The 24,771-nt window shown below is 54.1% G+C and overlaps 1 protein-coding gene across 1 annotated transcript in view; it reads left to right on the plus strand.

Annotated features, from left to right (window-relative positions):
- TNC (tenascin C) overlaps nucleotides 1–24,771 on the plus strand; it is a 145,695-nt gene that overhangs the window by 47,206 nt on the left and 73,718 nt on the right. The window contains exons 3-6 of the mRNA XM_078881361.1: nucleotides 4,869–5,115; nucleotides 6,306–8,084; nucleotides 23,269–23,562; nucleotides 24,594–24,709. Coding sequence (XP_078737487.1) covers nucleotides 4,869–5,115; nucleotides 6,306–8,084; nucleotides 23,269–23,562; nucleotides 24,594–24,709 — 2,436 coding nt within the window. The remainder of the gene's footprint in view (nucleotides 1–4,868; nucleotides 5,116–6,305; nucleotides 8,085–23,268; nucleotides 23,563–24,593; nucleotides 24,710–24,771) is intronic.

Here is a 24,771-nt window from a genome sequence, read left to right on the forward strand (position 1 = left end):
GTATCTGCCAGGTGATGCCAAGGAATTTCTGTAAGAAGCGCTGATGGAATTTCTCAAACACATTGAGGTGTGATAATGTGCACAACCCAACGGAGCTGACGTTGAGTGATGACAGCTTAAAAAAACACTCCAGGATCCGGCCTCTTCAAGAACACCGATATTTGGTTTGTTTGTATCTGCCAGGTGATGCCAAGGAATTTCTGTAAGAAGCGCTGATGGAATTTCTCAAACACATTGAGGTGTGATAATGTGCACAACCCAACGGAGCTGACCTTGAGTGATGACAGCTTAAAAAAACACTCCAGGATCCGGCCTCTTCAAGAACACCGATATTTGGTTTGTTTGTATCTGCCAGGTGATGCCAAGGAATTTCCGTAAGCGGCGCTGATGGAATTTCTCAAACGCCTTGAGGTGTCTTCTCTACGTTCCACACGTCCCTATGCAATACAGGAGTGTAACGATCACGACAGAATTATAGACCACTCATTTGGTGGTCGTGATGATGTCGTGGCCATTTAAGACTCCTGTGTCTTAGGCGACCGAGGCTGCACTGGCATTGGCAATGCGTCGTTGAATCGCCTTGTCGATGTCTACTTTGCTTGACAGATGTCTGCCAAGGTGAGGAAAATACTCCACGTTCTCTAAGAAGGTATCCTGGACCCTGATTAGAGGTGGAGGTGATGGAACACTGGAATTCGGCGGAAATAATGCTTTTGTTTTTCTGGTGTTGAGTGTAAGCCCCATCCTGCTGTACGCTTCGGCAAAGACATCAACAATGGCCTGAAGATCGGTGACCGTACAGGCACCGACTACTGCGTCACCTGTGTATTGCAGCTCTATGAGAGATGCAAACGCGATCTTAGAGTTGGCTCTGAAGCGGCCGAGATCAAAGAGTTTGCCGTCCATCCTGTTGGTTCGTTGTACACCAACAGGGAGTCTGTCCGATGGGAGATGAAGTGTCACTGCAAGAAAAATGGAGAAGAGCATTGCGGCAATAGCACGTCCTCATTCGACGCTGGCCCTTACGTCAACCGGGTCAGCTGTGGAGACATTGTTGACAATTACTGCCCTGGACGCCATCGTGGAGGAGATGGAGAATTATTCTTAGGTTTGTTCGGTAAAGTCACGTAGGTAAAACATCAAAATTAATAAAAAATAAAATAAAACAAAAATTAGCTGCAGCTAATCCGGCTGTGACGGTCCCACCTGATGACGGAGACTTGTGTTGCCTCCGAAACGTCGTGATTTTTGTTTTATTTTATTTTTTATTAATTTTGATGTTTTACCTACGTGACTTTACCGAAAAAACCTAAGAATATGAATCATTGCAGTCACGAAAGCTTCAAATCTAGAGATGGAGAATGTTCACAAACTTTATGAGTTTCGATTTAAAGCTTTCGTGACCGCAGGGATTCATCTTGTTGGTTATTTCGGTAAAGTCACGTAGAAGGAAAATAATAAAATAAAAAAAATAAAACATAATAAAATAAAATAATAAAATAAAATAATAATATTTTATTATGTGTTATTTTCATTACTTTATTATTTTCCTTCTACGTGACTTTACCGAAAGAACCAAGCAGAAGAAAAAAAAAAACTTTATTAGGGCAGCCATTTTTTTCAGCAGGGCCTCACGGTTGACGGAATCGAAGGCTTTGGTCGGATCAAAGAAGGCCACGTAGAGGGGTCGATGTTCCTCGTGGTACTTCTCTCGCAGTAGTCGAGCAGCAAAGATCATGTCTGTAGTGCCTCTTGCTTGCTCTACAGCAGTGGTTCTTCTTAACCTGAGGTGCACGCACCACCTGGAGGTGCCAGATGCCCTTTGTGGGGGTGCGAGACATGGCCAGATTTCTTAGGAGGTAAATCATCAAAACACAAATTAAGCACGGGCACTTACATACTAATCTCGATTTGAAGCTTTCGTGACTGCAGGAATCCACACTGGTTGGTTCTTTCGGTAAAGTCACGTGGGTAGAAACAAAACAAAACAAATCACGACGTTTCGAACGCAACACAAGCGCCCGTCTTCATCGCGATGATGTCTGCTGCCTTGAGCAGCACGATGTCTGCAGCAGACATCCGACCAAAGCCTTGTGTTTGAGAACGACTGAGTAGCAAAAGAGGTGCGCGGCTGCAGTAAAGGTTAGAAACCGTCGCTCTAAATCCACTGAGCTTGAACTGGCCACGCCCAGGACCTCTATGACGCGTGGGGAGAAGCGTGGCGACTCAAGCGCTGTGGGCGGAGCCCCGGTGTCTGCCTATGTCATTACTGTGTTGCGTTCCCATTAATCGTATTCAAATTCCTCTCTTCATGGGTTTAAAATGGGGGGTGTCTGTTTTAGTGCTGAATAAGACACTGCGCCCCACAGTTTCAGCAAACCCGCTAAGACTCAATGTCAGCTCTCCGTTGACGTCCTTAAAACAAAACGGGATGAATGAATATCTCTCTGGCTAGGCTAGCGGATGATATATTTCACTGACAGCAGTGGTTACATTGTTAAATAGAGTGACCCTCATCTGCAATAAGCGATAGGGCAGAGTGAAAGACACGATATAAGTGATCCAGCGTAGAACTACGAGCAGATTGATGAATCGCATCACTGTAATAAAGTTTCGATTGAAAGCTTTCGTGACTGCAGGGATTCATCTTCTTGGCTCTTTCGGTAAAGTCACTTCCCTTCTACGTGACTTTACCGAAAGAACCAAGAAGATGTAATAAAGTTGTGGTCGGAAGGAGGATGCCTTGAGGTCATGACAGGTGGATAATGAGAAGCAGAATTTATCTTTGAATTTGACTTTCAGTTTCGTGGGTTTAAGTGTTTATTTCCCGAAATTCAAGTGGGCATCGAGCCAGAGGGCCCAGACACGTGTAAGAGTTTCCATTTTCACCGCCATAGCCACAATGGGGATGAGAGAAATTGTGTAAAAAAAAATGGGGGATTAAAGAGCACTTGGGAGACGCGACAGATTACACGTTTCGTGGAGTGTTGGCGATATACCGTTCCGTTCAATGCAAAATCAAAATCTGTTTGCAAACTATGTTTGGGCTTCATCCATCAAGGAGGCAGGTGGGTATCCAATTCCGTGAGCAGAAGGAAGTGGATTTTCCATTGTGTCATCAGGATCCCCAGGAGAACTAGGTCGAGTAGGTTGTGTTGTTTCTCCATACTGAAGATAGATTACCGCAATGTGCTTTTTTTTGGTATTTCTGGTCGTGCTATTTCGCAACTGTAACTTGTTTTCCTTCTGGTATTAGGAAGCCACTGGAGATGTGCACTTTTAAATCATCCAGATTGAAAACTCAGTTCATTCGAACGGCTTTTTGTGTTTCGTTTGTTGCCCTTTTCCCACACCTCCGATAACACTGGTCAACAACAAAAAAAACATTTTTTTCTGGCCTGGACTTTTGCAGCTGTTCTAGACTAATTTCAGGGTGCTGATTCCAAATCTGATCTCAGATTTGCTCTATCACATCTCATTTTTATGCTATCGGCATACCCCATTTTCATTGATTTTACCCGAAATGAACTCACTTATGATTGCAAGTTGTTGCGAGTCAGTGACTGCTTTAGTGTTAAAATATGGTGCTGTATTTTTAGGATAGTGTGTTTATAATATCATTTTATGTAGATATCCACATGTATTTAATATTTTTCTTCTGCAGTTTTTATTGAAAATTCGATATTTTATATCTCAAAAACCTGATGAGATAGACAAAAACTGATGCCAGATTTGGAATCACCTTAAAACCGTTGGAATACCTTATGCCAGAAAAAGTGTGTTGACCAGTGTTATCGCGGTTGGTTACTTATGGTGTTTGCGAAAGAAGTTCAACGTACATACAATCAATCGATCTTAATTATACGTGCCAATATCGACCTCAGTGAAGTAGGTTAAAGTGCACATTATAACAGAATGGGAACGATTATTGGTTTTTTATCCTTCTATCTGGCAACAAAACTGACACCTTTTTTTACAAGGAGTCATGCTTGCATAGACCACAATACCTGCGGTCATAATGCAAACAAAAAACACAACTCTGATAATGTGCACTGTCCTTCAAGTTGATTGGTCCACACCCGAGACAGCTTTCCTTAGAGCCCAGTCTCAAATGGTGTTGTATCAGATGACGCCAAAAGGCGCACAACTCAAAGATAATGCACTATCAGAGTATGAGAGCTCGGGGTAAAGCATTTACACCATTGGAACCTCATTTGCCAGTAAAAAATATGATAATTGTTTTTTTACCCTTCTATCTGGCAACAAAACTGACACTTTTTTTTACAAGGAGTCATGTTTGCATAGACCACAATACCTGCAGCCATAATGCAATTTTTTTTAAATCATATTTTTTACTGGCAAATGAGGTTCCAATGGTGTAAATGCTTTACCCCGAGCTCTCATACTCTGATAGTGCATTATCTTTGAGTTGTGCGCCTTTTGGCGTCATCTGGTCCAACCCATGTGAGACTAGGCTCTAAGGAAAGCTGTCTCAGGTGTGGACCAATCAACGTCAAGGACAGTGCATATATTATCAGAGTTATGTTTTTTGTTTGCATTACGACTGCAGATATTGTGGTCTATGCAAACATGACTCCTTGTAAAACAGGTGTCAGTTTTGTTGCCAGATAGAAGGGTAAAAAACCAATTATCATATTTTTTACTGGCAAATGAGGTTCCAATGGTGTAGAATGGGAGCGTGGCACAAAAACAATGAAAACACCCGTCACGACCTAAGCGGTGGACACCGATTGAGCAAAAATAAAGTGCAAGCGTGCGGAACGAACGCACAACACAACCTGTACAACATCCTGATGCCTTGTTCCCCCACGCTGAACACAACCCATGTGCTCGGTTCCTGTGTGCAGACTCCAGGCCACTCTCACGTAGAGCGCACGGGAGACGGCGAGAACAGCGTGGTCTTCACGCACCGCATCAACATCCCTCCGCAGGCGTGCGGGTGTGGAGGGGCCGGCGGTGGGGGGGCCCTGCCCAACCTCCAGGACCTGCTCAGTCGCCTGGAGGCCATGGAGAACGAGGTGTCCTCTCTACGCCAGCTCTGCTCCGGAGCCTCCGGGGGCTGCTGCAACGGGGGCCAGGGGAACGCGGCGAGTGGTGAGAGCTCCCGTCACCTCTCGCCACTCGCACTGCACGCTGTATTCATCCGCGCGCTGTGATGAGTGCGGTTCTAGGAACCGTGGTCCGTGTCCGTGTGATATGCTTAGCTGCAGTGTAACGGCCAGCGCGCTGCGCTATGAACCCGGCGACACGAGTTCGATTCCCGCTTACGACCACCAACACCAGTGGCGATTATCTGAATCGGTCCTGGGCCTCCCTGAGGTCGACTCAGCCTCAAATGAGTACCTGCTATGACGTGTAAACATCGTCACTCAGGAGACGAAGGCGGTTGGGCGTGGTGCTCGCCATGCATCCCTCGAGTAGCGTGCCGGCCTTCATAGGTGCTGCTCGCTAACAGCGCTTGCCCCACCAGTCTGTTAAGGCTACACGCAGAGCCGGCCCAGCCACTAAGCGACCCTTGCAATTGCAAAGGGCCCCGTGGCCAGCAGAGGGCCCCCCTAGAGTCACTGCTAGCTAGTGGGTGAAAAAAATCATACATCAAAGGGGCCTCCAACCAAATTTTGCTTAGGGCCCCCAAAGGTCTAGGCAGTGGTGGCTCCTGAAAAATCTCTCAGGGGAGGCAAATGTCTGGATGATTTATAAGGATAAGGTCCACCCATGCAAAGGATAAATTAACAGCTTAAGCATGTAAAGGCAACTTCACTTCTTTAATATTAATGAAAAATAAAGTGACTCTTACAATACATCTTGTTTGTTTCTATACTCACTATTAATACAATCCACTCAAGTTTCTTTTATTAAAGATTCCACTAGGTGGCGACAAATAATATTGTTGGATGAAACGTGCTTACGTATGATGACGTAAGCACGTTAGTGCGAGCCCTCCCAGAAGCCATAGAGAATGCATTGCAGCGCCCCCCGTTCGAAAAAAAACATCTTTGAATGTAAGTCTATGGGAACACTCTGGGCGATTCTCAGCCGGAGTGAAATCGCCCAAAAAGAGGCGGTACTCCACAGAACGTGACATGATGCTGATTGGACTATATCCAGAGGCACAGTGACGGCTAGCGTGACTCTGTGGTTGAATGACATTGGTGGTGCGTCGCCCAATCGCCCTAATGAAGAAACTGCTCTGGGTCTAGGGCCGGTTCTGGCTACACGGGAGCGATGGCTCTTTGTTTTTTGACTTACTGAGCAGGCGCATTTGCTTTGCGTGTCGTTTGCAGCTGGGCGCACCGACTACCTGCCCGCGTGCGGAGGCCACGGCTCCTTCAGCCTGGAGACGTGTGGCTGCATCTGCGAGCCGGGCTGGAGCGGCAAGAACTGCACGGAACCGACGTGCTCGCCGCCGTGCGTGCACGGCCGCTGCCTCGACGGCGCGTGCCTGTGCGACGAGGGCTACTCGGGGCCCGACTGCCGCGTGCTCAAGTGCCCCAACGACTGCAACGACTACGGCCGATGCGTCGACGGCAAGTGCGTGTGCGACGACGACTACACGGGCGACGACTGCAGCGAGCAGCGGTGCCCGAACGAGTGCAGCGATCGGGGCAACTGCGTGGACGGGGTGTGCGTTTGCGACGAAGGTTTCACTGGCGAGGACTGCGGTGAGACCCGGTGTCCGAATGACTGCCAGGACCGCGGTCGCTGTGTCAATGGCCAGTGCGTGTGCGACGAAGGCTTCACCGGCGACGACTGCAGTGAACTGACCTGCCCGGATGACTGTAAGGACAGAGGACGATGCGTCGATGGGAAATGCATCTGCGACGAAGGCTTCACTGGTGAAGACTGCGGCGAATTGACCTGTCCCAACAACTGTCAAGACAAAGGAAGATGCGTCAATGGGAAATGCGTCTGCGATGAAGGTTTCACGGGGGAAGATTGTAGTGAATTGACCTGTCCCAACAACTGTCAAGACAGAGGACGATGCGTCAATGGGAAATGCGTCTGCGATGAAGGTTTCACGGGCGAAGATTGTAGTGAATTGACCTGTCCCAACAACTGTCAAGACAGAGGACGATGTGTCAATGGGAAATGCATCTGCGATGAAGGTTTCACGGGCGAAGATTGTAGTGAATTGACCTGTCCCAACAACTGTCAAGACAAAGGAAGATGCGTCAATGGGAAATGCGTCTGCGATGAAGGTTTCACGGGCGAAGATTGTAGTGAATTGACCTGTCCCAACAACTGTCAAGACAGAGGACGATGTGTCAATGGGAAATGCGTCTGCGATGAAGGTTTCACTGGGGAGGATTGTAGTGAACTTAGATGTCCCAACGATTGTCAAGACCAAGGAAGGTGCGTCGATGGCAAATGCATCTGTGATGAAGGCTTCACTGGGGAGGATTGTAGCGAACTTAGGTGCCCCAACGACTGTAATGACAGAGGAAGGTGCGTCGACGGGAAATGCATCTGCGATGAAGGCTTCACTGGGGAGGATTGTAGTGAACTTAGGTGCCCCAACGATTGTAATGACAGAGGAAGGTGCGTCGACGGGAAATGCATCTGCGATGAAGGCTTCACTGGGGAGGATTGTAGTGAACTTAGATGTCCCAACGATTGTCAAGACCAAGGAAGGTGCGTCGACGGGAAATGCATCTGCGATGAAGGTTTCACTGGGGAGGATTGTAGCGAACTTAGGTGCCCCAACGACTGCAGTGACAAAGGAAGATGCGTCGACGGGAAATGCATCTGCGATGAAGGTTTCACTGGGGAGGATTGTAGCGAACTTAGGTGCCCCAACGACTGCAGTGACAAAGGAAGATGCGTCGACGGGAAATGCATCTGCGATGAAGGTTTCACTGGGGAGGATTGTAGCGAACTTAGGTGCCCCAACGACTGCAGTGACAAAGGAAGATGCGTCGACGGGAAATGTGTCTGCGATGAAGGTTTCACTGGGGAGGATTGTAGCGAACTTAGGTGCCCCAACGACTGCAGTGACAAAGGAAGATGCGTCGACGGGAAATGTGTCTGCGATGAAGGTTTCACTGGAGAAGACTGCACAGAAGGTAAGGACATTGCATCTCTAAGGAAACCAGTTCATTCATGAAATCATACGATATTACTTAAAAAAAAGTTTTGCTGGCTGGCTTCCTGGCTAGATTCCTGGCTGCCGCGCAATTGTGCATGCGCAGTAGTGACATCACTGCACACATGTGTGATGTCACTTAAATCACACAGCTTTGAGCCAGATTCGATCGTCGCGTTTTTTTTTACTGACAATGAACATATTAAAACAGGTCCCTGCGGGGTGGGCTGGTAGGAACGAACAAATAGATGGCTATAATAAAATGAAATGGCGGGGGTACGATACGAAGAGAAAGTTTGAGGCCTAGTTCTAGGCTTTAGGCCTAGCTGTAGGCTTTAGGCCGCTGTGAGTTAATTTTTAATTTAAATGTTTTAATTTAAAACTATCTCAGGGAATTATAAGGGAATGTTACACTTGTTTAGCCAGGAAAGCCTCACTGAGTCTAAAGGTTTTTGTAGGGTCCTGCCAAGTGTTTGCAGTAGGGGGCGATGTTGCTACACCTAATCGGACATCGGACGGACGGACGATATAATCTATTGTAGGCTGGTTCACTTCGTTCCTACCAGTACAAGTATTTCTTATACCTGAATCGGGAACGTAACTTCTGAAATAATACCTGGGCCGCTCACCCCATTAGCTGAATGCTAAAATTAAGCTCCAAGTCAGCCATTTTGTGCCTTCCCAATGGAAGCATAACGAAGCACAATACCAAATGTTATAAACTATTAAAAAAACAAGTTATATTTTCATCACCAAAACACTATAATCATCTTCCAACCACGTTATATGTAGTGATTCGAGTTGGACTGATCAAAATAAACAATCGACACTCGTAATAATTATAATGAAATAACTCGCCACGAGGCGCGGCGCCATCTTATTCGATTTCCCGCGCAAAAATGACAAATATAATACAACCCAAAAATAAGTGATCAACTCGTACCTCCAGTAGTTATCATAAACACCCTCACATTCTAGACCCAATTATTGTATTCTATATGGTGAAGTCAACTTTAATATCAAAGTCTTAATTGTGCATATCTCTATTACCACCGATAACTCAATCAACATTCAATTGACATTACCGAGTTCCTTTCAGTCGATGGACGTTCAAGTAATATCAATTTATAATATTTATATATTATTGGAGCTAATGTAAACAGGTCCCTGCGGGGTGGGCTGGTAGGAACGAATAACCAACGAATATAAACATCATGTATTATTACACTTGTTTAGCCAGGAAAGCCTCACTGAGTTTAAAGGTTTTTGTAGGGTCCTGCCAAGTGTTTGCAGTAGGGGGCGATGTTGCTACACCTAATCGGACATCGGACGGACGATATAATCTATTGTAGGCTTAATTCTAGATTTGAAGCTTTCGTGACTGCAAGGAATCATATTCTTAGGTTTTTTCGGTAAAGTCACGTAGGTAAAACATCAAAATTAATGAAAAAAATTAAAATAAAACAAAAATCACAACGTTTCGGAGGCAACACAAGTCTCCATCTTGATGCAGCTAATTCGGCTGTGACGGTCCCACCTGATGACTTGTGTTGCCTCTGAAACGTCGTGATTTTTGTTTTATTTTAATTTTTTTCATTAATTTTGATGTTTTACCTACGTGACTTTACCGAAAAAACCTAAGAATACTATTGTAGGCTGGTTCACTTCGTTCCTACCAGTATAACAATATAAACGATTTTAAACGAGTTTTGATTTTACCAGATAAAGCCCACTGAGCTATATAGTTCTTTTCCAGAAGCGACCTGGCCACAAATGACGGCTGAACTTTAGTGGCTTATCGCGTGGAAATGTATTGCAGCCAAATATTCTAGACGCGTGTTTGTAGATGTGGAGGGAAACGCAGGAGGACCCGGAGAAAAATCAACGCCACCATGGGGAGAGAGACACACTCAAACTCCAAATATACAACAGGCGTCAAGGTTGCGATCGAACCCACCAACGACCTCCTGTATACCGGGCGAGGTAGTTAACATCTTGCCACCGTGACGTCTAATAATAAATAAGTAACATAAAAACCTTTTTTTAAAACACGCTTTAATGAAATGTACCCTACTAGTAATGGAAGAACTCCACGACTCCAGGAAGTGGCCCCGAAGCTTGCCATAACGTAAGGGGTCGTGGTGATTTACACCCAGCGTCAGTTGAGCGTGGACAATTAGACCCAAGCCGAAACATAACATAGAAAAAATGTTTAAAAATACAGTAATCCCTCGCCACTTCGCGGTTCAAGTTTCGCGGCCTCAGTGCATCGCGGATTTTTCAGACAAGGCACGTGATTGGTTCCCGGCGCGAGATCGACGAATGAGAGCACGAGTGGATGTACAGGATCCCGTGAGCTGATTGGCTGCGCATCATCGCATCCTCTCCCAGCTTCTTCCCTTGTTGTATCTCGCCACTCTCGTTCACGCTGTCAACTGCGTCTCGCGTATCTTAGTGTTGTGTTCGAAATTAACTGGTGAGCGTAGAACACCATAATTAATACGTATCGTATGAGAGAGAGAGAGTGAATGTATAATATTAAGGTTTTATAATTAAATAGACTTAAGTAAAATATATATATAAAGTATAAATATACATATTTTAAACATTCTGGTACCCACACACACATATACGGAAATTCTTAGGGGGGCCAATCCTACTTCGCGGATTTTCACCGATCGCGAGGGGTTCCGGTCCCCATTAACCGCGATAAACGAGGGATCACTGTATATGTATATTTTAATGATAGAATATAGTATTGTCATCAGTATGACATAATTATACCAAGTTTGCAGTCGATGCCACATTGGGAAGTGGGTAAAAATTGAGTTACAGATTTGAGGATACAACAACAACATGCAGAGTGAGTTAAATAAAAGCGTGTAAAAGGCACCTGAATTTGCCCAGACAACTATCAGCGTGCACAATTATACGCGTGATTCATCACTGGCGAGCTCACACGGGCTACATTAGTGAGCAAGTGCCTATGAAGGCCGACACGGCACACGAGGCGGTGGGTGGCCAAACACCACGCTCGGCCGCCTTTGTCTCGCCAGTGGCGATGTTTGAACACCGCACCAGGTGAACTCATCTAATGCCGAGCCGACTCAGGGGAGGGCCCAAGACTGCTTCAGATATTCGTCACTGGTGTTGACCGAATAGAACTGCAGTCCGCCATACTCTTTGGTAGCTTTCGGTAAAGTAACGTAGGCTTCAAATAAAATATCTACCCACGTGACTTTACCGAAAGAACCAAAGAGTATGGATTGCTGCAGTCCGCCAGCTTCGTAGCCGCAGCGCCACCAGCACTTGGACACGACTCAAAGCTTTTCTAACACGTTGTCCCACGCGGCCTCTTAGGCCCTTTCAATATTCTGCCACTCGCTCCCTCCACATTCACCCGTCTCCCACCCTCTCTCGAGCGCTCGCCAGAGGTCGCAACCGGGTACCCGATACCCGTACCCTACCCGGCTACCCGTACCCGGCCGGGTACAGGTACCCGTTTGCGACCCTGGTGCGGCCGGGTACGGGTAAGGAATCAAAACCCGTTTGCGACCTCTGGCGCTCGCCCTGCAAATCTCCTCCACCTTGGGCAGTTTCTTCAACTCTCTCTCCCTCTGCCTCGTCTCCCCACCGTGGCTCTGGTAACTCTCTTTCCTTCTCTCTCTCTCCGCCATCACCACAGCGTAAGCCCGCTTCACGATTCTCCCGCGGGACACTCTCTCACTCTCACTCACCTCTGCCCTCGTTTGCTTTTATGCCCTTTCTGTAGCCCCTCCTCTATGATCTCACCCGTTAGCCACCCCCTCAATCTCCATTCCCATTGGCCCTCCAGCTACACGCCCACTCCCCCGCCCCCCCCCTCCCAGGGGCTTGCAGGCTGCCCCTATCCAACAACCCCCTGCCACTCCATGACCCATTGGTCATGCCGTCTCACGCCAGCCCCCCTGTAGGTATGTACATGTTGAACGTCTTTCTCACCGTACGTAGCCAACCGCGCTAATTGAAGGTTCGGGGAAAGGACAACAAAGTAACGACAAAAAGTAGTTGAAAAGAAATGAGTTTTCAAGCTGGATTATTTAAAAGTGCAAAGCTCCAGTGGCTTCCTTATAATCAAAAGAAGAGCGTTCCTGGTCAAATAAGTGGTCATCTGTGAATGCCCAGCTAAACAGGTAGAGGTTTTAAGTAGCTTTTACTGGTAGGAACCTCCTGGTTACACCAGCCCACAGGGGATTATTGTGTCCGTCGTGCAGGGAGGGGCTGGGTGGGGAGGGAGGGGCTGGGTGGGGTGGGGAGGGGTTGGGTGGGGTGGGGATGGGCTGGGTGGGGGGTGGGGCTGGGTGGGGAGGGGCTGGTCACCCCATGGTGCCCTTATAAAACTCAACGTTTAACCTACTCACGCCGGCTTGTGCCCGCCCTCACAGTCGGGCATATTTGCGGAATACACCACGCCGCCGTTGACCCTGGCCATTGACCGAGCAACCCAACGTTTCTACCAGCTCCCTCCGCAGGAATGTGTTATTTATCTTAGTGGATAGTCAGGCAGGAGGTAATCCAAGCAAGACAGCAGCAGGAATCTCAGGAGAGAAACGGACCGCCACTGGAGGTGTTTAATGAGCCAGGTCAATGGACAGGTCCCTGGCACGTGATGCATTTCCACACGATGAGCCGCTTCGTGGCGCTATCATTTATGATCGCTGGGTGGCTTCTGAAAAATAGCTATATAGTATAAATTTCGATTTAAAGCTTTCGTGACTGCAGGGATTCATCTTTTTGGTTCTTTCGGTAAAGTCACGTAGAATGGAAATAATAAAATAATACAAATAAAACATAATAAAATAATTCTCACGACGTTTCGGCCACAACGCAAACAGCCGTCCTCAGGTGAAGAACAGGTCTGTCGGGGAGACGTTGTGGCCGAAACGTCATGAGAATTATTTGATTATGTTTTATTTTTATTATTTTATTATTTCCATTCTACGTGAATTTACCGAAAGAATCAAGAAGAAAAAAAAGCTCTATAGTAGCTCAGTGGGGCCTTACCTGGTAAAATAAAACAAAAAAACTTTGGTTTTGGTAGTTGAATAGGATCTGTGGCCTGCCTCTACCCGACTCTTCCACCTCTCGTGTCCTCAGGTGCCCTGTTCTCTCTCCTGTTGTCCTTCACTGCCGTGCTAGGCGAGGTCCCCCCCCCGCCCCCCTTTTTCCTTTGGATGCCCTGGTTCTGCTGGGGTTTTCCCCATGCAAGTGTCGTAGTGGTTGGGTACATATTCTTTCGGTAAAGTCACGTAGAAGGGAAATAATTAAAGAATAAAAATAGAACATTATATGATAAAATTAATCACGACGTTTTATTATTATTTTATTATTTCCCTTCAACGTGACTTTACCGAAAGAACCAAGAATATGAATCCCTGCAGTCACGAAAGCTTTACATCGAAAAAAAGTGGTTGGGTAGTCGGTAAGTCTCCGTCCGTCACGGAATCAGAATCTTTATTTCGACTGGAAGAATCCGATGAGCTGTAAAGCTCTTTTTCACAGATGTCTGGGAGGGGCACGGGGTCAGAACGTGACAACAACAAGCAGTCCAGTCGGAGTGCACAGGACAAGAAAGTTAAGCAAGTCACTAAACAAATAAATCAAGTGTATAAGTGCATCTTCTTGGTTCTTTCGGTAAAGTCACGTAGAATGGAAATAATACAAATAAAACACAATAAAATGATTCTCACGACGTTTCGGCCACAACGCAAGCAGCCGTCCTCAGGTGAATGATCTACTCGACAGACCTGTTCTTCACCTGAGGACGGCTGTTTGCGTTGTGGCCGAAACGTCGTGAGAATTATTTTATAATGTTTTATCTTTATTATTTTATTATTTCCATTCTACGTGACTTTATCAAAAGAACCAAGAAGATGAATCCCTGCAGTCACGAAAGCTTTAAATCGAAATGTGTAAGTGCATTCAATTCTGCCGTATCAAACCGTACGTTGGGAGGAAAACATAGGCAATTATGCAAAAGGTTTGTGGATATGCACAATAAATATGTAATATATAACGTTGCTTTATTCTAAATGCATACTGTGGCCTTAAAATGTGACGTTTCGGACGACAGAGCCTTCTTCACAGAACATACATGCTCCGTAAATGCTGGAATCATTGAATGTGTTGTGAAGGACTGTTGCCCAAAACATCGCCTATTACAGTAGAACCCCCACTCTTACCGACGGTAATTATTGGTTCCACAAAACCGGTCGTTAACTGATTTGGTCGCTAAGCGAGTTTCGGAAATGAACATTAAAGGCTTAAATAGTTCCGATAGACTAATAGGGGGTTTTCCCCTTTTTTTCTGGCAACAAAACTGACACCTTTTGCAAGGAATCATGCTTACATTACCCACAACACTTGCAGTCAAATGCAAAGAAAAAACAATACTCTGATAATGTATGCATCGTCTTTGGAACTGATTGGTCCACACCAGAGACAGCTTTCTTTGGAGCCTAGTCTCATATGGTGTTCGACCAGATGACGCCAAAAGGCGCACGTGGGGAGGTGAGGGACGTGGGGAGGTGAGGGACGTGGGGAGGTGAGGGGCGTGGGGAGGTGAGGGGCGTGGGGAGGTGAGGGGAGGTGGGGAGGTGAGGGGAGTGGGGAGGTGAGGGACGTGGGGAGGTGAGGGACGTGGGGAGGTGAGGGACGTGGGGAGGTGAGGGGCGTGGGGAGGTGAGGGGCGTGGGGAGGTGAGGGGAGGTGGGGAGGTGAGGGACGTGGGGAGGTGAGGGACGTGGGGAGGTGAGGGACGTGGGGAGGTGAGGGGCGTGGGGAGGTGAGGGGAGGTGGGGAGGTGAGGGACGTGGGGAGGTGAGGGACGTGGGGAGGTGAGGGACGTGGGGAGGTGAGGGACGTGGGGAGGTGAGGGGCGTGGGGAGGTGAGGGGCGTGGGGAGGTGAGGGGAGGTGGGGAGGTGAGGGGAGTGGGGAGGTGAGGGACGTGGGGAGGTGAGGGACGTGGGGAGGTGAGGGACGTGGGGAGGTGAGGGGCGTGGGGAGGTGAGGGGCGTGGGGAGGTGAGGGGAGGTGGGGAGGTGAGGGACGTGGGGAGGTGAGGGACGTGGGGAGGTGAGGGACGTGGGGAGGTGAGGGGCGTGGGGAGGTGAGGGGAGGTGGGGAGGTGAGGGACGTGGGGAGGTGAGGGACGTGGGGAGGTGAGGGACGTGGGGAGGTGAGGGACGTGGGGAGGTGAGGGACGTGGGGAGGTGAGGGACGTGGGGAGGTGAGGGGCGTGGGGAGGTGAGGGGCGTGGGGAGGTGAGGGGCGTGGGGAGGTGAGGGGCGTGGGGAGGTGAGGGACGTGGGGAGGTGAGGGGCGTGGGGAGGTGAGGGGGGGTGGGGAGGTGAGGGGGGTGGGGAGGTGAGGGGGGTGGGGAGGTGAGGGGCGTGGGGAGGTGAGGGGGGTGGGGAGGTGAGGCGGGTGGGGAGGTAAGGGGGTTGGGGAGGTGAGGGACGTGGGGAGGTGAGGGACGTGGGGAGGTGAGGGGCGTGGGGAGGTGAGGGGGGTGGGGAGGTGAGGGGGGTGGGGAGGTGAGGGGCGTGGGGAGGTGAGGGGGGTGGGGAGGTGAGGGGGGTGGGGAGGTGAGGGGGGTGGGGAGGTGAGGGGCGTGGGGAGGTGAGGGGGGTGGGGAGGTGAGGGGCGTGGGGAGGTGAGGGGGGTGGGGAGGTGAGGGACGTGGGGAGGTGAGGGGAGGGGGAGGTGAGGGGAGTGGGGAGGTGAGGGACGTGGGGAGGTGAGGGGAGGGGGAGGTGAGGGGAGTGGGGAGGTGAGGGACGTGGGGAGGTGAGGGGGGTGGGGAGGTGAGGGGGGTGGGGAGGTGAGGGACGTGGGGAGGTGAGGGGGGTGGGGAGGTGAGGGGGGTGGGGAGGTGAGGGGGGTGGGGAGGTGAGGGGGGTGGGGAGGTGAGGGGGGTGGGGAGGTGAGGGGGGTGGGGAGGTGAGGGGGGTGGGGAGGTGAGGGACGTGGGGAGGTGAGGGGGGTGGGGAGGTGAGGGACGTGGGGAGGTGAGGGACGTGGGGAGGTGAGGGGGGTGGGGAGGTGAGGGGGGTGGGGAGGTGAGGGGAGGGGGAGGTGAGGGGAGGGGGAGGTGAGGGGGGTGGGGAGGTGAGGGGGGTGGGGAGGTGAGGGGAGTGGGGAGGTGAGGGGGGTGGAGAGGTGAGGGGCGTGGGGAGGTGAGGGGGGTGGGGAGGTGAGGGGGGTGGGGAGGTGAGGGGGGTGGGGAGGTGAGGGGGGTGGGGAGGTGAGGGGCGTGGGGAGGTGAGGGGCGTGGGGAGGTGAGGGGGGTGGGGAGGTGAGGGGGGTGGGGAGGTGAGGGGGGTGGGGAGGTGAGGGGGGTGGGGAGGTGAGGGGCGTGGGGAGGTGAGGGGGGTGGGGAGGTGAGGGGCGTGGGGAGGTGAGGGACGTGGGGAGGTGAGGGGGGTGGGGAGGTGAGGGGAGTGGGGAGGTGAGAGACGTGGGGAGGTGAGGGGGGTGGGGAGGTGAGGGACGTGGGGAGGTGAGGGGGGTGGGGAGGTGAGGGGAGGGGGAGGTGAGGGGGGTGGGGAGGTGAGGGGGGTGGGGAGGTGAGGGGAGGGTGAGGTGAGGGGGGTGGGGAGGTGAGGGGGGTGGGGAGGTGAGGGGCGTGGGGAGGTGAGGGGGGTGGGGAGGTGAGTGGAGTGGGGAGGTGAGGGGGGTGGGGAGGTGAGGGGGGTGGGGAGGTGAGGGGAGGGGGAGGTGAGGGGGGTGGGGAGGTGAGGGGGGTGGGGAGGTGAGGGGGGTGGGGAGGTGAGGGACGTGGGGAGGTGAGGGGGTGGTGAGGTGAGTGGAGTGGGGAGGTGAGGGGGGTGGGGAGGTGAGGGGGGTGGGGAGGTGAGGGGAGGGGGAGGTGAGGGACGTGGGTAGGTGAGGGGGGTGGGGAGGTGAGGTGGGTGGGGAGGTGAGGGGGGTGGGGAGGTGAGGGGCGTGGTGAGGTGAGGAAGGTGGGGAGGTGAGGGGGGTGGGGAGGTGAGGGGAGGGGGAGGTGAGGGGGGTGGGGAGGTGAGGGGGGTGGGGAGGTGAGGGGCGTGGGGAGGTGAGGGACGTGGGGAGGTGAGGGGGGTGGTGAGGTGAGGGGGGTGGTGAGGTGAGGGGGGTGGGGAGGTGAGGGGGGTGGTGAGGTGAGGGGGGTGGTGAGGTGAGGGACGTGGGGAGGTGAGGGGGGTGGTGAGGTGAGGGGAGTGGGGAGGTGAGGGGGGGTGGTGAGGTGAGGGGGGTGGTGAGGTGAGGGGGGTGGGGAGGTGAGGGGCGTGGTGAGGTGAGGGGGGTGGGGAGGTGAGGGGCGTGGTGAGGTGAGGGGGGTGGGGAGGTGAGGGGGGTGGTGAGGTGAGGGGGGTGGTGAGGTGAGGGGAGTGGGGAGGTGAGGGGGGTGGTGAGGTGAGGGGGGTGGGGAGGTGAGGGGGGTGGGGAGGTGAGGGACTTGGGGAGGTGAGGGGGGTGGTGAGGTGAGGGGGGGTGGTGAGGTGAGGGGGGTGGTGAGGTGAGGGGGGTGGGGAGGTGAGGGGGGTGGTGAGGTGAGGGGGGTGGGGAGGTGAGGGACGTGGGGAGGTGAGGGGGGTGGTGAGGTGAGGGGGGTGGGGAGGTGAGGGGCGTGGTGAGGTGAGGGGCGTGGTGAGGTGAGGGGCGGGGGGAGGTGAGGGGGGTGGGGAGGTGAGGGGGGTGGGGAGGTGAGGGACGTGGTGAGGTGAGGGGGGTGGGGAGGTGAGGGGGGTGGGGAGGTGAGGGACGTGGTGAGGTGAGGGACGTGGTGAGGTGAGGGGGGTGGGGAGGTGAGGGGGGTGGGGAGGTGAGGGGGGTGGGGAGGTGAGGGACGTGGTGAGGTGAGGGGGGTGGGGAGGTGAGGGGCGTGGTGAGGTGAGGGGCGGGGGGAGGTGAGGGGGGTGGGGAGGTGAGGGGGGTGGGGAGGTGAGGGACGTGGTGAGGTGAGGGGGGTGGGGAGGTGAGGGGGGTGGGGAGGTGAGGGGGGTGGGGAGGTGAGGGACGTGGTGAGGTGAGGGGGGGTGGGGAGGTGAGGGGGGTGGGGAGGTGAGGGGGGTGGGGAGGTGAGGGGGGTGGGGAGGTGAGGGACGTGGTGAGGTGAGGGGGGTGGGGAGGTGAGGGGGGTGGGGAGGTGAGGGGGGTGGGGAGGTGAGGGGCGTGGGGAGGTGAGGGGGGTGGGGAGGTGAGGGACGTGGTGAGGTGAGGGACGTGGGGAGGTGAGGAGCGTGGGGAGGTGAGGGGCGTGGGGAGGTGAGGGGCGTGGGGAGGTGAGGGGGGTGGGGAGGTGAGGGGGGTGGGGAGGTGAGGGGGGTGGGGAGGTGAGGGGGGTGGGGAGGTGAGGGACGTGGGGAGGTGAGGGGGGTGGGGAGGTGAGGGGAGTGGTGAGGTGAGGGGCGTGGTGAGGTGAGGGACGTGGGGAGGTGAGGGGGGTGGGGAGGTGAGGGGGGTGGGGAGGTGAGGGGAGTGGTGAGGTGAGGGGCGTGGTGAGGTGAGGGACGTGGGGCGGTGAGGGGGGTGGGGAGGTGAGGGGGGTGGGGAGGTGAGGGGGGTGGGGAGGTGAGGGGGGTGGGGAGGTGAGGGACGTGGTGAGGTGAGGGGGGTGGGGAGGTGAGGGGGGTGGGGAGGTGAGGGGGGTGGGGAGGTGAGGGGCGTGGGGAGGTGAGGGGGGTGGGGAGGTGAGGGACGTGGTGAGGTGAGGGACGTGGGGAGGTGAGGGGCGTGGGGAGGTGAGGGGCGTGGGGAGGTGAGGGGCGTGGGGAGGTGAGGGGGGTGGGGAGGTGAGGGACGTGGGGAGGTGAAGGGGGTGGGGAGGTGAGGGGGGTGGGGAGGTGAGGGGGGTGGGGAGGTGAGGGGGGTGGGGGGGTGAGGGGGGTGGGGAGGTGAGGGGGGTGGGGAGGTGAGGGACGTGGGGAGGTGAGGGGGGTGGGGAGGTGAGGGGAGTGGTGAGGTGAGGGGCGTGGTGAGGTGAGGGACGTGGGGAGGTGAGGGGGGTGGTGAGGTGAGGGACGTGGGGAGGTGAGTGACGTAGTGAGGTGAGTGACGTGGTGAGGTGAGGGGCGTGGTGAGGTGAGTGACGTGGTGAGGTGAGTGACGTAGTGAGGTGAGTGCCGCGGGGCTGGTGAGGAGTGTACGACGGCTGACGAGGGGGGCGGGAGCTGCACGAGACGGGAGATGAAGTCGTGGGCTCGTTGCTCTGCGCCGGTCGACATCAAATCAGACAGCGGTGCGTCCCGGGGCATCCACAGCGGCCGCTGGGAGTGCGACGTGACCCCCCCCAACTCCTCTTGCCAAGTAGCTGATGATCGGCTAAGGCGTTCGCCCCCCACAACCATCCACCTCTCCAGACCCCCCGACCCCCCGCCGTGGTTTTCGTGGAGACGTCATCGCTTCGTCGGAGTTTTAATTTTGTTTTGTGCTCGCACGCTGCGGCTCTGGGCTGCCTGCCCGGCAGGTCGCTTGGAGCCGAGGCCACGTGGAGGACGTGGGGTTTGTCTGTGTGCGTGTCAGTGTGTGTGTGTTAGTGTGTGTGTGTGTCAGTGTGTGTGTCAGTGTGTGTGTCAGTGTGTGTGTCAGTGTGTGTGTCAGTGTGTGTGTGTGTGTCAGTGTGTATGTCAGTGTGTGTGTCAGTGTGTGTGTGTGTGTGGATGGGTGGGGAGCGGTGGTGCAGCGGTTAGCGCGCTACACTACGAACTTGGCGACCCGGGTTCGATTCCCGCTCACGCAAACACCAGTGACGATTATCTGAACCGGTCCTGGGCCTCCCCTAGGTCGACTCAGCCTCAAATGAGTACCTGGTGCGGTGTGTAAACATCGCCGCTAGGGAGACAAAGGCGGTCGGGCGTGGTGCTGGCCACCCACCCCCTCATGTACCGTTCCGGCCTTCATAGGTGCTCGCTAACAGCACTTGCCCCTACAGTCTGTTAAGGCTACACGGGGGATCTTTATCTTTGTCTTTCTGGGTGGGTGGGGAGCGGTGGTGCACGGTCAACATCTGCCCACGATCCATCCTGGGCTTGACCAGGCTGGATTGTGTGAGGAGTTCACAGATCCTTGAAATATCTGTGCACCATCCCATTCGGTGAGCTCCTCCGGCAGGCGAGGCTGCGTTGGCTGGGTCACGGTGCCCGAATGCCCAGCCACCAAGAAGATTCTGGATAGAGAGGGCTAAACGGGCACGGCACGGGCTGGAGAAGAGATGGAGTGATGTTGGTACAGGAGGACGTGGAGCTGAGTGGACTTGCCGGTGACCGGTACCAGCCGTGTCAAGATCGGCCTCTGTGGAGGAGGCTCGTGAGGGACGCTACTGGGCAGTTGGAGGCAGTCGCCCTCCAACAACAACGGAGGGCAGAGGAGGGACGCTCACAATAACGAGCGGAGCACCCGGGTGGCTAAAACGCAGCGTTGGCACATTTGGGGAGCACAGTCGGTGCATCTGCCAGTCATCTCATTCAGTCAACCCGTGGCACCTGGGCCCGCCCCGTGACCTCCACAATGTGTCTGCACCCTCTTCTCCTGGCAGAGGGAGGGCACGGGCTCTTCGAGATTCCTGAATCCATCTGTGCGTAGCTTGTCAGTCTCCCACCCCCACGTTGTATGCGTGGCGGGGTTTTCTCCGGAGTTCTCGGGGTTCCTCCGGTGGCGCGCCATCCCAGGGGGGTGCCGGAGACGCAGGCGGCGTCAGTGAAGTCAGGGCTGGGTCAGAGTTGAGTCAGGGCCGAGTCAGGGCTGGGTCAGGGCCGAGTCAGGGCCGAGTTCGAGTTGAGTCAGGGCCAAGTCAGGGCCAAACCAGAGTCGAGTCATCAGAGTTGAATCAGGGCCGAGTCAGGGCTGGGTCAGGGCCGGGTCAGGGCCGGGTCAGAGTTGAGTCAGGGCTGGGTCATGGCCAAACCAGAGTCGAGTCATCAGAGTTGAGTCAGAGCCGAGTTAGTGCAAAATCAGAGTTGAGTCAGGGGCGAGCCAGGGTCGAGTCAGCCCGAGTGGTGGTGGTGGTAGTGGTGGTGGTTGTGGTTGTGGTGGTGGTTGTGGTGGGGGTGGTGGTGGTGGTTGTGGTGGTGGTTGTGGTGGTGGTTGTGGGGGTGGTGGTGGTTGTGGTGGTGGTGGTTGTGGTGGTGGTGGTTGTGGTGGTAATGGTGGTTGTGGTGGTTGTGGCGTTGATGGCCACCAGTCCGAGGAGGAGGATGCTAACCACGTTTCTGAGATCTGACGCGACGCGATGTGAGTGCATTCGGGGCGAAACCGGTCGTCAAAACAAAGCAGCCCTCTGTGCTGGGGGGAGTCTGGGAGGTGGGGGGGTTAAGCCCCATATTCAGCCCCCCTCCACTCAGCAGGAGGTCGGCCGGGGGGGGGGGCACGGGGGGTTTGGGGGGGGGTGCGGGAGGAATTCATCCGCGCGTCACACGGAATTTCCTGCTCCACACGTGGAGCCACTTAAGCCGATACCCCACCCCCCCCATCGCTCGCATCCCAGCGCTGCCCAATTTCAACCTGAAGCGGTGGCAGTGGTGGCAGTGGGGAGGTGGGGGTAGGGGGGGGGGTGGTGGGAGAAGGGGGGGGCATCAGCGCGTTCGCCTGGAGCCATCACTGCCACCGCCATCACCATCAATTACCCGGGTTAGAGAACACGCGGGAGCGGAGATCACAGGGGCACATGAAGGCCACATCACACAGCACGTTGGGGGCAGCCCGGCCCTTACACACGACTCGTCCGCTTAAAGGGATCACGTTAACCGAGACCAGACGCTGCGTGAACCCAGTTCATAGCGGGGGAGGAGGGAGGGAGCGAGGGAGGAAGGGAGGGAAGGGAGGGGTGCTTGTTGTCAAGGTCACTTTACAGGACTCGTAGCGAAAAGAGAATTTGCTTTGAAAGTTGCGTTTGGATAAGGGTCACGGTGGCGTGTGCCCGGAGTGGCGCTCCCGCTTCCGAGCGCGTGGGGAGGCGGGCGAGGGGAGGAGGGGGCTCTGATCGCGATGTTTGGAAGCCACGAGTTTCATTTCTGGCGTTCGGGAGGACACTCAGAGACCTTCTCCGGGAGATAAACCAGCAGCGCTTTGCTGCTACGTCTGCGGGTCTTTGTCTGTGTCACGTGGTCTCTATGTGGGAGGGGCACGTGCCCCACAATGATCCGATCGAAATCCCTAATTTCGATCGGATCGTTGGGGTTTATTAGTAATAAAGCGGCATTTTGCGACCTCCACTGCCACCGTGTAGCATGTTATCAAGTGCCAGGGACTCGATGAGATGATAGGACAATAGTCTGAGTCTATAATTGGCGATAATTAACGGCAAAGCAGTTATAAGTAACTCACAGAATTGTGCGCAGTTGCGTATACAGAGTCCACGACTTCCCTGAAGGCACCAACAGCTTCAGCGAGCGCGATGCCGATCACACAACGCGGTTCGAATTCGACCCTCGATCTATGGATGTCTGTATTTTGATCTATGGATGTCTATGTGAGTCTGTGGGTCTCCATGAAAGTCCGTGTGTCTCTGTGCGAGTCTGTGAGTCTCTCCGGGAGTCTGTGGGTTGCTGCGTGAGTGTGTGTGTCTTTCTACGAGTCTATGGGTCTGTATTTTGATCTATGGATGTCTCTATTTTGATCTATGGATGTCTATGTGAGTCTGTGGGTCTCCATGAAAGTCCGTGTGTCTCTGTGCGAGTCTGTGAGTCTCTCCGGGAGTCTGTGGGTTGCTGCGTGAGTGTGTGTCTCTCTACGAGTCTATGGGTCTGTATTTTGATCTATGGATGTCTCTATTTTGATCTATGGATGTCTATGTGAGTATGTGGGTCTCCGTGAAAGTCTGTGTGTCTCTGTGCGAGTATGTGAGTCTCTCCGGGAGTCTGTGGGTTGCTGCGTGAGTGTGTGTATCCCTCTGCGAGTCTATGGGTCTGTATTTTGATCTATGGATGTCTCTATTTTGATCTATGGATGTCTATGTGAGTCTGTTGTTCTCCGAGAAAGTCTGTGTGTCTCTGTGCGAGTCTATGGGTCTCTTTGAAAATCTGTGGGTATTTATGAACATCTGTGTGTCTCTGTGCAAGTCTATGGGTCTCTATGAAAATCTATGCTTCTCTATGTAAGTCGATTAATAGTTTCCTCCTCTCCCCCCCCCCCCCCGTCGCACAGTGGCCTCTCCCAAGGACCTCCAGGTGGTGGACGTGACGGACCGCACCATCGACCTGGAGTGGGGGATGGAGGGCGAGATGGTGGTCACCCATTACCTGGTGGAGTACGTGCCGACGGCTCCGGGCGGCGTGCTGATGGAACAGCGTGTGCCGGGAGACCGCCGTGCCGCCACCCTGGAGCAGCTGGAGCCGGGCGTGGAGTACTTCATCCGCGTCTACGCCGTGCTCAGCGGGCAACGCAGGGTGCCCATCAGCGGGCAACGCAGCGTGCCCATCAGCGCGCGCGTCGCCACGCGTGAGTCCCCCTCGCCGTATCGCATCCGAAACACCTTTTCCCCGTTTCCTAGAGGCCCCGTTCACCGATTGGCGTTGGTTGCATTTAGCGAGGCGTCGTACAGAGGTCGCAACCGGGTACCCGATACCTGTACCCTACCCGATACCCGTACCCTACCCGATACCCGGCTACCCGTACCCGGCCGGGTACGGGTACCCGTTTGCGACCCTGGTGCGGCCGGATACGGGTACGGGTAGACCGTGAGTCACTAGTGAGTCACCTTTTGTCACTCATTTCCCAACGTCTTGTCTCTTCTCACAATTCAAGTTCCTAGAATCAACCCACCCGTACCCGTACACTACCCGTACCCGGCCGGGTACGGGTAGAGTACGGGTATCGGGTACCTGAATGCGACCTCTGGGATGAAGCCGTGTTGCAGGCGCGGGTGGGTTGATTCTAGGAACTTGAATTGTGAGAAGAGACAAGACGTTGGGAAATGAGTGACAAAAGGTGACTCACTAGTGACTCACGGCCTACCCGTACCCGTACCCGGCCGCACCAGGGTCGTAAACGGGTACCCGTACCCGCCTGGGTACGGGTAGCCGGGTATCTGGTAGGGTACGGGTATCGGGTACCCGGTTGCGACCTCTGGCGGATTGGCGTTGATTGCATTGAGCGAGGCGTCGTAGCAACGCCGTTCGGCTTCTCAAAGAACGCCCGATACTCGCCGCCGAGAACCGTAGAGACACGACCGCCGCGCTCTACGGCAGCCGGCGATCCCGCACGGCGTTTTACTTCCGATTTCGTTCCGTCCACTTGGACGTACGTCATCGGAACAGGAAGGGGTTAACAGGCTTGTTGAGGTTGTCACTGCTCAGGATCGCTGGGTTCATCTCAGGGGACGGAGAGAGGCGCTGCTACTCGCTAACAGCACTTGCCCCCCGCCATTCTGGCTATCCGGGGGACTTTTGTCTTTGTTGTTTGGTGAGGTGCGGTGATCGCGGTGGTGGTGGTGGTGGTGACCGCGTGACCACGTGACCCCCCCCCCCCAGACCTCTCCACGCCCGAGGGGCTGCGCTTCAAGTCGGTGCGCGAGTCCTCGGTGGAAGTGCAGTGGGACCCCTTCAACTTCACCGTCGACGGCTGGGAGCTGATCTTCACCGAGAAGGTGGGGCCCGCTCGCCCACTTGCCGCTCGCCCACTCGCCCGCTCGCCCGCTCGCCCGCTCGC

This window comes from Lampetra fluviatilis, chromosome 61, assembly GCF_964198595.1.
Source record: "Lampetra fluviatilis chromosome 61, kcLamFluv1.1, whole genome shotgun sequence".
Classification (NCBI taxonomy): domain Eukaryota; kingdom Metazoa; phylum Chordata; class Hyperoartia; order Petromyzontiformes; family Petromyzontidae; genus Lampetra; species Lampetra fluviatilis.